At 41.3% G+C, this 12,062-nt stretch overlaps 1 protein-coding gene across 1 annotated transcript in view; it reads left to right on the top strand.

Annotated features, from left to right (window-relative positions):
- The window catches only part of tmem131 (transmembrane protein 131), a 34,099-nt gene that overhangs the window by 11,295 nt on the left and 10,742 nt on the right, over window positions 1-12,062 (top strand). The window contains exons 6-27 of the mRNA XM_073475900.1: window positions 2,274-2,390; window positions 2,485-2,607; window positions 3,246-3,326; window positions 3,438-3,588; window positions 3,678-3,734; window positions 3,832-3,893; window positions 3,982-4,090; window positions 4,652-4,760; window positions 4,860-5,013; window positions 5,104-5,274; window positions 6,194-6,304; window positions 6,666-6,800; window positions 8,471-8,575; window positions 8,673-8,759; window positions 8,900-9,052; window positions 9,141-9,216; window positions 10,390-10,504; window positions 10,617-10,755; window positions 10,858-10,967; window positions 11,056-11,128; window positions 11,276-11,427; window positions 11,586-11,728. Of these exons, the coding sequence (XP_073332001.1) occupies window positions 2,274-2,390; window positions 2,485-2,607; window positions 3,246-3,326; window positions 3,438-3,588; window positions 3,678-3,734; window positions 3,832-3,893; window positions 3,982-4,090; window positions 4,652-4,760; window positions 4,860-5,013; window positions 5,104-5,274; window positions 6,194-6,304; window positions 6,666-6,800; window positions 8,471-8,575; window positions 8,673-8,759; window positions 8,900-9,052; window positions 9,141-9,216; window positions 10,390-10,504; window positions 10,617-10,755; window positions 10,858-10,967; window positions 11,056-11,128; window positions 11,276-11,427; window positions 11,586-11,728 (2,533 nt within the window). The remainder of the gene's footprint in view (window positions 1-2,273; window positions 2,391-2,484; window positions 2,608-3,245; window positions 3,327-3,437; window positions 3,589-3,677; window positions 3,735-3,831; window positions 3,894-3,981; window positions 4,091-4,651; window positions 4,761-4,859; window positions 5,014-5,103; window positions 5,275-6,193; window positions 6,305-6,665; window positions 6,801-8,470; window positions 8,576-8,672; window positions 8,760-8,899; window positions 9,053-9,140; window positions 9,217-10,389; window positions 10,505-10,616; window positions 10,756-10,857; window positions 10,968-11,055; window positions 11,129-11,275; window positions 11,428-11,585; window positions 11,729-12,062) is intronic.

Below are 12,062 nucleotides of genomic sequence, written 5' to 3'. Positions count from 1 at the left end.
AAATCAGCGTCAAGACTTGAGAGTCTGGTTCACAGAGACATTAAGCGGGAGGGAAGTTGGTGTGGTTTTGAAGATAACAACCTGAGGCCTCTAGTCCTCCGTCATGGGATGTTTTTGCATAAAGGCTTTGTACATCAGGGTAGATAAAACACATCTCCACTGAGACCCTTCATTTCAGAGAGTTTTTTAATTAATAACATCATTAGAGTCCTATTAATTTTTGGTGACTTTAAGAAGAAGGTTACAGGTTGATATCCAGTTTGTTTTTTTCCAGATCTCAAACAGCTCAGATTCTGCTTGCTCCAAGTGCCAATTTACACTCATAATTCATAATCAAACATTTCAAAGGGTGATATTATGAACCCATCCTTTTCATGTTTTGGTTTGACACGGGTGTTTTTCTTTTAAGGTGCAATATGTAAAAAAAGAAAAAAAGAAATTGACTAAAATGATCAACAGAATGTGAAGAAATAAGAGTTTTGACATCATGACAAAGACGTCTATGTATCATGTTGCAATGATATATCTTTCGTAAGTTAGCATGCTAACCAGCTAGCCCCACAACCAGTCTCGTATAGATTCATTTGGGAGATGTTTGCTAGGCTCCACAAGCCCCCTCTGCTTTTTTTACTCTAATCAATAAACAGATCAAACTCACAAAATGTCAAGAAGGTAAATAATCTTATACACATTTTTCCATCGAATTCAAGTTTCTCTCTCTTAAAGAATGAAGACGAGCTTAGTTGCCTTGATAACTCATCGTAAAACACACTTCCTTCAAACCCGACAGACGAGACCATTTCTTACATATTGCACCTTTTAATAAATAGATACTCAACTACATATAACTGATCTATCGCTGCATGATAAGTCTCTTATGGTTTCTATCTGCATTGGATCGTCTATTTATACACCAGGATTCTTCTGTGCATTCAAGCCCATGTATAGTAAGAGACTACATTCCCCAGAGATCTCTGACGCTGTGGTCACATGTTCCAGTGGCAATGACACGTTCAAGTGATTTTGTTTTACTTATTTTTTTTCTTTTTTATCGCTTCTCCATTTCCTCCATGAATTGGTGCATTTGTGAACTGACGTGTCTGAGTGTGTGGGAAATTTGGAGTTACCAGTTGTTCCTGTTTTATACTTTCAAGTTGATTTTCTTGCTAAATTCTCTGTGAACATTGTTGTCCGACTGCCAAAATCAAGAAGCGATGAAAATGTTGGCTTCAAATGAATGGCTTCAGTTATTACCATGCTCCTAGATGAGCTTAATACGCTGAACTAGGTGGTAAGTCGCAGAGCTTTTGTAGTACAGATGCAAAACAGGATTTATCTCTTCTTATCAAGAAAACCAGATATTATTCTAAGTAGGATTAGTGGATTAACAGCACAGCAGAGGTTTGTATATTATCATTTAATGTTATGCTAACATTTTTATGGAAAGCCAATTTCATCATACTTTCTTTTTTCACCTGACAAACATGCCACAAAAGAGGAAGTAGATCGTTTTCAGTGTACAAAAAAGCAACCAGGCTCTATATATCTATATATATATATATACATATATATATATATAGATATATATTTATATATGCACTTCTGAAACCAAACCTACAGCCACAGAGTGTAGTTTGAAAATGTCACGGCTTTGCTTCCTGCTTGAAATGCCTGCCTGAATAATTGAGTAATGTTCAGGTTAGAGTGAATATTTTCCATTATACTTTATCTTTTAGCTCCTGCACTTCCACACACGCCTGTATCCACTCAGCAGTGCCCTGAAGTGGATGTTGAAAAATGTTTTCTAAATTCCTCTGCCCTTTTACTCGCTCCACTATCAGCATGTTTTATACACTCTGAACGTTCTGCAGCAGCAGAGATGATACAAGAGGATCTGTTCTGTTTTGTGTACACAACGTTTTTGGGTTTGTCACTCAACAAGAAGTTCTGTTTTGTAGCCGTTTCTGCAGATTTTTACACGTTGCTTTAAATTGACTCGAGGGAAAAACACACTGAATAGTCACAATGTGCAACCACAGTCACCACCAAAATGTTAAAGTTAGAGTGTAGCTGTAATGTTTTCGTAGCAGCGGACCTTTAGGTCAGGTGTTGTGAGAGTGAGTGCTAAGATCTCTCAGGTTATGAACCCAGCTGTTAGAGGGTCAGTACATGTGAAAGACTGTAAAAAGCTGTATTCAGTTAAAAAGTGTTTGTTACCATGTCGTGTATATTTTGCCAATTTTCTTTTTTTTTTGTATCTGTTCCTGCTACAGATAATTCCACCAGGAGGGAACACGTCATTTGATGTCGTGTTTCTCGCTCGAGTAGTTGGGAATGTAGAAAACACTTTATTTATTAATACATCACATCATGGAGTGTTCACATACCAGGTAAAGAACAACTTAAACATTAAAAATACTTAAGTTGAATTATTAGTGTTGTGAGAAATCTCGCCAATCTTGCTTTTCCATCTCCGCCCTGCAGGTTTTTGGGGTCGGTATCCCAAACCCCTACAGACTGCGACCCTTCATCGGGGCTCGAGTTCCTGTAAACAGCAGCTTCTCACCTCTCATACACATCCACAACCCGTACAGTGAACCACTGCAGGTAACTTACAGCAATTAGAGTCTGTCATGTTAAAATTTTCTTCAAAGATGCAATATGAAAGAATTTTGGTTTAAAGGATTTAAAAATTCACTTAAATTGTTAACGAATTGTAAAGAAACAACATTGTTGACATTAAGTCAAAGACGTCTCTATATTGTGCTGCAGAGATATCTACTGAAGTTAGCATGCTAACCGGCTAGCCCCGGCCCATCCTGTCCTCAGGTGGCGATAGTATGATAGTGTAGCTCAGGCCTCCGAACATGGGCACTGACTGATACGTATCCTTGTTGTCAAACTGGCCTCCATCAGTCTCTGAGACTGTTTGGTTCTGGTCCGTGGTTCCGTGTTCCCTGAGAGGCTGCCGAGCCCGATTCCATGCCTGAAAACCCACTTCTCACGGGCGCCCAAAGCTCCTGTGCTAGCAGTGTAAACATCACCAACAGTCCCCCTGTGCTCCACGCTAACAGTCTGGATCACTAGCTGCACGGCTAACTGAGCTAACTAGCCAAAAGAACTTGCCAGTTCTTACATATTGCACCTTTACATTGTTGACTTGCTTCTGTGTGGACCAGCTGATTAATGTTGGTGGACTGATTTCATATCGATGGGGTGGGTTCCTTTTCTGTGTTCTACTACAGGTTGTTGAGATGTACTCCAGTGGTGGAGATCTACATCTAGAGCTCCCCACGGGTCAACAAGGAGGCACTGGGAAATTATGGGTTAGTACCACACCTCAGTGTTTTCCTTCCAGCGTTTGTGTCAAGTCTAACTTTGATTTGAAGATGAGTTGAGTCACTGTCACCCACGCTGACCTTCTCCTGACCTTCCAGGAGATCCCCCCTTTTGAGACGAAGGGGGTGATGAGAGCCAGCTTCTCGTCCAGAGATGTGGACAACCACACGGCTTTCATCCGGATCAAAACCAACGCCCCCAACGAGGACCAGTTCATCATCCTCCCTGTAGAGGTGGAAGTCACATCAGGTGTGCTAGCGAACCCAGTCAGTAGGTTTATTTTAATACTGTCCTTCTTTCTTGTATGTTAACCATGTTTCTGTGTTTTTGTCTTGCAGCCCCTGGTATATACTCCTCCACAGAGATGCTCGACTTTGGTACACTGCGGTCACAAGGTAAAGACGCTACATGTTGCAGTTTTATCTCGAGCAGTCTTTCTCTGGGCGTCTTCGCTCACCCTCCCTCTGCTCTCTTTTCCACATTGTCTCACAGATCGTCCCAAACTGCTGAATCTACACCTTTTAAACTCGGGAACAAAAGATGTTCCGATCACAGTGGGTATCCTTAGTAGCGGTCCTTCTTAAAATCCTTTTTAAAGCCCGTCTCAACCCCGTAACCCCATCCTTTATTTATGCTTTACAGAGTGTACGCACAACACCATCAAACGAAGCAGTCACGGTAGATTTCAAAGCAGTCACTCTGAAGGCTGGAGAGAGTAGATATACCAAAGTTGCAAGTATTAGTTTTGATGGTGAGTATGTGTTAATGTTTGACTTTGCACTTTGTTGCAAGACACAAGTTGATTAATAATAGCTGAGAGAATAAGAGTGCTTTTTCTTCATTGTCACTTTAAAGAATATTTCCACTGAACTCCTAACAAGGACATTTTCTGAATTTAAAGAAGTTGGCTGTAAATGTGAAGTGAAGAGCTGCATGATGTCAGTTTCCTTCCAGAGGTCTTCACTGGCAGACAAATATGTAAAAAAAGATCTTCTCTAGAAGTAAAGATGCGGTTTTTGGGTTTACAGTGTGTCATGCATCAACTTCCTTATAAGAATTATTTCAATTTAACTGTTTAAGGTCTTTTCATATTATTTGATGAAAATACAGTAAAGCATACAGGAGTACAGGAGTCGGTGGCTTTTATTAGTAATGATCCGATAATTTTTTTAGCTGTAAGAGTTTCACTTCATGTCCGTACTCACAATTTGTGACTCTTTTATGGTTGAGTATTTCACAACTTCCTCTTTTGAGGCCTCGTATCCTTTTGCAGTGAACTTATCCGCTCTTCAATCTTCTTTTTTCATCGCAGCCTCAAAAGCCAGAAGACCATTTCAGTTCGCTGGTAAAATAACAGTTAAAGCAAAAGAAAAGAGTTATTCCAAGCTCGAAATCCCATACCAGGCAGAAGTTTTAGAAGGGTGAGTTATCCTGTGGGTGGATTTATGTTTTATATAGAAGGAAATATTCCTGTAGGGGATTTCCTCTAAGTGACAGTGGTTTGTCATCTCTCCTGGCAGCTACTTGGGCTTTGACCACACAGCTACACTGTTCCACATCAGGGACAGCCCTGTGGACCCAGTGGACAGACCCATCTTCCTCACAAACGCCTTCAGCTTTGCCATCCGGATACACAACGTGTCCCTGCCCGAAGAGGCCAAAACCATGTTTAATGTGAGTTGGTTAACGGAGGCCGGTCTGATTGTGAAGTCTGATGTGTGTGTAGAGGTTGGATTGACATCGCTGTTCCTCTAACTATTTTAGGTGCAGAACTTCAGCGCACCGATCGTTATTCCCCCGCATGAGTCACGCTACATCTTCTCCCTCCTCTTCCGGCCAGTCCGACCCTCCATCCACATCGACAGCAACATCCTGCTCATCACAAATGCATCAAAGTTTCACCTGCCGGTCCGGGCCTACACGGGCTTCTTGGAGGTACACACTGGACACAGTGTTTTGAGAAACAAAGAATTTTTCATATGTAGGTCGTTTAGTCACAAAGAAAGCGGCACTGAACAATGAATCCAATGTATTCTCCATACAGGCTTGTCCTCTATTATGATTGGATGTAACTGCTGCCTCATTTCTGTGGAAGAACAAACTGAGTTGTTATCTTAGTTCATCAGAATGGATATTTGTTATTTATAGGTAGGGAAACAAACAGTTGTAGGTGGTGTTGTCATGATTTCTAACTTTGATACAGTACCTTGAAAAACATCCACATGTAAGTGGGACTATGTGGGCACTACAGTGGTACATGTGTTAACTCGCTGTTGGAGAGGAGGGTGGGAAAAACCCGATTAGAGCTGGTGGATCGGTACTGTGAAAAATTTATATTGAAACCATTTCAAATTTTCAGAATTGATATGTTTCTATATGTGTAAATTTTTGAGAACACTAGTTGTAGGTACAGTTTTTTGTTTTAAGCTTTATATAACCCCGGCTGTGTCTGTTTCACCAGATGACTATTGCTGGATATAGCTCTCTTGCTTTAGCTGTTTCTCTGTGACAGAGTGCAGGAAGTGTGGTGATTGTGGCCTCTTAAGTTTAGCTGGTTACTGCAGCCTGGACAGCTGCAGAAAGTCAGAATGTAGCAACTACAAAACTTGAGCACATTTTCTTGCCCTGTTTTCAGCTCTGTTTTGTAGTTAATGCAAATTTAAATATGCAGTTTTCACAGAAATGATACATTGATATGGCACTTTAAATTTCTATCTTGAATAACAGAGATCAAGATGTGGGATTCAGGTCTTTACTGAATTGTAGCCACATATGTCGTCACTGTGTTTAACCTTTGTAGGACAGAGTATGTGTCTGTTGGTAATGTGGTGTGTTTGTTCTTTGCCGTGAACAGCCACTGGTCCTGCCTCCCAGTCTGAAGGAGAACCTCCTGGACTTTGGTGTTCGCAGTGCAACACACACCAGCAGCATCATATTTGTGGTGGTTAACAGTAATCCCATAGAGGTGAGATCACGCAGTACACTGCACGTATTAATACAACACACATAAAACAGTTGCTAATTATCTAACAAGTGTCAGATAAAGAGAATATTTTGTCTTTCCTGTTTATTGCACAATACACTGTTGGCATTGTGTAAAGCGCGTCTACATATTCTTTAGAATCTGCTGACTTGTGCTTTTGAATATTTGGGCTTATTGCAACATACATTAAGCCTTTTTGCAAACATGTTCATTTCCACAGCAATAGCTGTGAACAATTTAAAGTACACACAGATTGTTGACCAAAAACAAACAAATCCTAGTGCAAAGAGTGTTACACATGTTTGTCCTTTGATTCCCTTTAAAACGCCTTTCTGTCCTGCAGCTGGAGATCAAGTCCTGGCTGGTCACAGGAGACAGTCTGTCCATGGAGCTGCTGAAGACAGAGAGAGGAAATACAACAGTGGCTCTGAGTCGCCTGCGAGAGCTGCAGAACACTTCAGCCTCTCATCACAAAACAGTAAGACCTCCGCAGTGTCATTCAAAGCTGCGTTTGGCTTTATGTTCAGGTCACACTAAATGTGGTAGAAATCCCAAACTCCATCACTGATCCGTCCAATTCAAAGGGGCCCAGGATTTAATCCTACTTTTATGAAGCTTCTCATGTTCTGTTATTTGTTGAGACTGTCACATGAGCCTCACTTCAACATGATGGTCATTTTGAAGGTTGCAGTGTTGTATTTCATTACACTGCAAACAAGGTGCATGGAATTTGTGACATCAAGCCGTGACCTGAAGTCCTTTCTGACGTTTTTCACCTGACATGACTCCAAAGCTGTGAAAGCCAGTCAGTGTTTTTACCTGGTTACATCACTGCTTTTTGACTGAGGTTAAAAAAGCTGAAAATGTCATTAAATATTATAGAAGCAGATGCTTTGAAACCTCAAAGTCATTTTTATTAGGTCATTGCTAAACGTATAGCTCGCCAAAATTCATTCAAACACTTGTTTGAATGAATTAATCTTACTATTATTAGCTTCCATCCTCCACATTTGTTCAGTGTTGTAATAACTACCCAGCAGTCATATTTGTGTACATTTGTACTTGGCTACATTCCATCACTGCTTTTGTTTGTGTCTGTTTCTAACTTGTGTACTGCTGCTGCAGACATGTACAGACAGTGACTGACGAGCTCCAACAAGAAGAACACCAGATAGAGGGAAAGCAGCAAAAAGCAAAACAATGTAGAACGAGGAGGGAACGCGTTAGCAGACATCAGTAAACTCATCTTTAGCTTTTTCATATTGTTGTTGTTTTGAATTGCATGCGATTGCAGAAAATATATAAAATGATGAAATAATGTAAAAATAAATTAAATTGTGCAACAAATTTAGGAAAATTGTGGGGAAGGAGAGAAGAATAGAGTAAATTTGAAATATCTAAATAATCTAATAGTTTTTTTTTTCCCAATTTTTATTAGCAGTCAAATACATTTCAAAGTCAGTATCTTTAGATGTATAAAAGGAGGGTAGATATAATATTTTGCTCCCATCCTAATCAAGTTAATTATATAAGTTTCATCTGCGGAGAAGTTGGCAGCTAAAAATTAGAAATATATGGATTGTAAGTACGAGGTTTGTCTGTAGGTTGTCGCTGCGGTTGCCTGTGGTGACATAGAGAGGAGGGAGCTGGTTGCTAACTGCACAACAGACAGTTGGTTTAAACCACGACAACACTTACAGCAGCTTTAATGAATTCACCTTTTCTGTGGTAAAACATTGCTAACTTTTGTAATACCTTACCAGATAGACCTTGTTATTGCAAGCAGATTCTCAGTATCAGACAGTGTCAAAATGCCCGTTCTAAAAACAGACATTTAAAAGGTAATTTTGATATTACAAATGTAGAAAATACCATCATGGTGCCTGTTATCTGAGAGAACTCTACTGCGTGACAGTTTTGCTATGCAGCATATGAGAACTTTGAATCTCAATATTTTCAAACCACAAAGATCACAGATAGAAGCTATTTTGAAGTCATGACGATGACGACTACAGAAAACGTATAAATAACAAGGTACTTGACAGTTTACCACTTCCTGTGTAGAGACTCTGCAGCCTCGGCACAATAAAGTATTTCTGCTTGAAAAAGAAAGCAAAACTAATGCACATTTATTTTTTGTCTACGCAGGTGATATTAGCATCAGGCTATTACGCAGCGTTCAGAGTGACGCTTGTGGCCAAGGCTCTGGAGGGCACGTACGATGGAGCTGTGCACATAACCACAGATTATGAGGTTGGTGACCGGTCAAGCCTGCTGCTCACACTGTACTTGAGCATCCTGCACCATTCAGTCTACTGGTGGGATTAATTTTTCTTTTCTTTTCCCTCAGATATTAACCATCCCGGTGAAAGCTCTCATAGCAGTGGGTACATTAAACAGCTCCCCCAAACACATCGTTTTACCACCTTCATTTCCTGTAAGTAAACATTTCACACCAGTCCCGTAGTGGCAACCACCAGAAAGATGAGATAATATGCCGAGGCCCTTCTTTCCTGTTTCATGCCAGAGGTGTTACAGCTCTGAACACAACTGTTCATGTGTCTTTTCTTTTTTCAGGGGAAAGTTGTTCATCAAAGCTACAGCATACAGAGCTCTTTCACGCAGAAAGTGAGGCTCCAGCAGATCCGCTCCCTGACAGAAGATATACGCTTCTATTACAAACGGCTCCGCAACAACAAAGACGAGCTGGAGCCCAGACGTAAATCTAAGGTAGCCCCTCCTCCCACCGAGCAGCACCAGTGAGCCACACGCGTCCTTATAAACATGAACTTATTTTTCTTTCCTCCATCTTTTTCAGGTGGCAAATATTTATTTTGACGCCAGCTTGCAGTGTGGTGATCACTGTTATGTGGGGCTGCCATTTGTGCTTAAATGTAAGTTTTTATTTGGAGCGTGTGTAACCAGGGCTGTACCGAATCTCAGTTTTTTACATTTGAAGCAGCTGTTGAGGTTTTTGAGTGAAGATTCGAATGTCCTACTTTAATTCAGTCAGAATACACGACTATTTTTTTTTCCTAGTAATTTACTGAAACAGTGTTAGAGCCTAAATAAATGTATTGTTATTGTGGGAATAAAAATGTAATTTATGGTGCTAATAGTTTGCTGCTACTATTCCCTGTTTAACGGTGGAGTCAGCCATTCTGGAGAAAGACGGTTGATAAGTCTCACTCCAAGGTCGTCAAATGCCGACCCTGTGGGTTTATGGCTCGTGCAGAGCCAGCGTTGGTGTTTGACGATGTAGGAATGAAAGTCAACGATTAACTTCGTCCACAATCACTGACTTGAACTTTAAAGGAGACCTATAATACTATATCTTGAAGGAAAGAGGTCAAAGTCCGCACCAACAGAAGCTCCTCTCTCCCGCAGAAAACACTGCTCCTGAAACGCCTCATCAGTAGTCCCGACATAAATTATACCTAGCGGCTAGTTTGGCACGTAAGAATTGATTTAGCACAGATGTTCCCTTGTTGTTATCGGTGCTGGTTCAGTCATGTGTGAGCTGACCAATCAGAGGAGACTGTTTTAGCTCCCGTCTCTTTAAGGCCCCCCCCTCTTGAATATCCAGAGTGTTTCAGACAGAGGGGGAATACAGAGCTGCATCACTGGACAGTGTGAGAAAGCTGACATGTTTTTTGAGCACTAAAGCGTGTAAACCTAGTAGTTCTAGTAGGAACCCAAAATAAGATTATGAACCTGAAAATGAGCATAATATGTCTCCAAGCAGGAAAGCAAACGATTATTTCACGGCAGTCTTTGAAAGGCTAAACAGCTACAAATATAGACTGAAGCAGATAAAGATCATTAGATAATCATTTCAAAAACTCCCAACATGTTTTTATCTATCTCCTTTTTTTAACCTAATACTGCAAATAGTAATATTCATGTAACCTAATCTCGATCTGCAACTGTGCAGGAATACTGAGTTTAAACAGAATGAAAAGACAATGTCACTGCTTCAAACTATTCGGTACAGCCCTTTGTGTAACATTCAAATCTCACAAAATATGAGTCAGAAATTAAGGAAAATATGTTCTTTTCTTTCACAGCTGAGTCGAAGCCTCATGGGCTGGCGTTACAGGAGGATATCTGGGACGCTGATGTCGATCTCCATCAGAAACTCCTCAGACGATGGAAAGAGCTCAAAGAGCGCTCAGGCCACAAGTAAGCCTGTTAGGATTCTCTGATCTTTGATCAAATTTTGTCGTTAAATTAGTTGTTCCACACAGACGGGCTATTTACAGAATGTCACAAGATGTTTCTTTTCCTCCTGAAGGGTTGAAGCCGTCTTTGAAGTCAACACGGACCTTCAGAAGAACGTACAGGCTAAAATAACGGCGCACTTGACCTGGCCATCGGTGGTCAACTCCTCCCAACGAATTACGTTCCCTCTGACCAACACAAACAGCTCCTCTGTGAGTACAAACGGATCCGCCTGTTGTTACAGGAATTTTTTTAAAGTGCCGTTAAAGTTTTTGTTTGACGTTGAGGAGTGACATGTTTCTGTATCTCTGCAGGATGAGGAGGTGATCCTGCAAAATCCTGCCGACGTCCTCGTCTACGTCCAAGTTCTCCCCTTGGCCCTGTTACCCAGCCCCTCAGTGTTTTCTGGAAAGCTGGCTGACAGGTGAGAAATCTGCACGCTCCTTTTCTCTATGGACTTTATCTCGTTCTAACAGAGATCTAACCCTAACCCCCTTATTTTTACCTCCCAGGTTGCCATTAGGAAATCTGTCCAACATCAACATCGACACAAACACCTTAGAGTTTCAGGTTCACAGAAATCAGGTGAGGGCTGCGCGAGTGACATTCAGGGATTCTCAGAATCAGCTGCTCGACATGTAATCGCATTGATAACCACAGCCCTCCTGTCCGCGGTGGAGGCAGCATGTGGAGACCGTTTCTTCTCTAAGAGGCCCTCTGTTTGTTTGTCAGACGTCGCTAATGAAGAGCAGTACAGGCTTCGTGGAGGGATCAACCAGACCCTTTGTGTACAACCTCCTCCTGCTGCCCGGAGAAGTCAAGTCGTTCAACGTGAGGTTCACTCCCGTCAGCAACCACAGTGTCTCCTCCCTCCTCATAGTCAGGTACTGTCAGAACTAACCAAACGTGTGGTTATAATTCGGATTTCCTGTAGTTTTTGTGTCTTTAAAGGATGCAAAGAAGATTAGCAACTAATCTGTGGGAGTTAATGGGGATCCTCCTTAAATGTGTTTCTGTTCTGAAATGGTGTGATTTGTTTTAGGAATAATCTCACTGTGATCGACACAATCATACTTCACGGCCGAGGTACGACAGAGAGCCTGAAGGTTGCAGGGAAGCCCCCGGGACAAGGGAGCTCGCTGAGATTCAAGATGACGGAGGCCCTGCTCAAAGACTGCACAGAGAGTGAGTTTGTAGTCCAGATCAGTGTGACCACTGGCCCCATTTACACCGACCATGTCAGGTGTCTCATATCAAGATAAAATTAAAATATGATTTCAGGGTACAGTGTGTAGGATTTAGGGGGATGTATATGCACAAATGGAATATAATTGTTGTATTATCCTCTGAAAATAAGAACTGTTGGGTTTTTGTTACTTTAGAATGAGCCTTTTATATCTACAGAGGGAGCAGATCCTCTTTCACAGAGTCTACATCGATCGGAGTCTAGATCGAATAGCTGTCTGATCTGCTCAAGAACCATGAAATGACTAAGTGCTCAGAGTCTGTTTGACTTTAG

Source organism: Pagrus major, chromosome 11 (assembly GCF_040436345.1).
Source record: "Pagrus major chromosome 11, Pma_NU_1.0".
Lineage (NCBI taxonomy): Eukaryota > Metazoa > Chordata > Actinopteri > Spariformes > Sparidae > Pagrus > Pagrus major.
The sequence above is the reverse complement of the archived record's forward strand: the minus strand, read 5'-3'. Positions and strand labels throughout refer to the sequence as shown.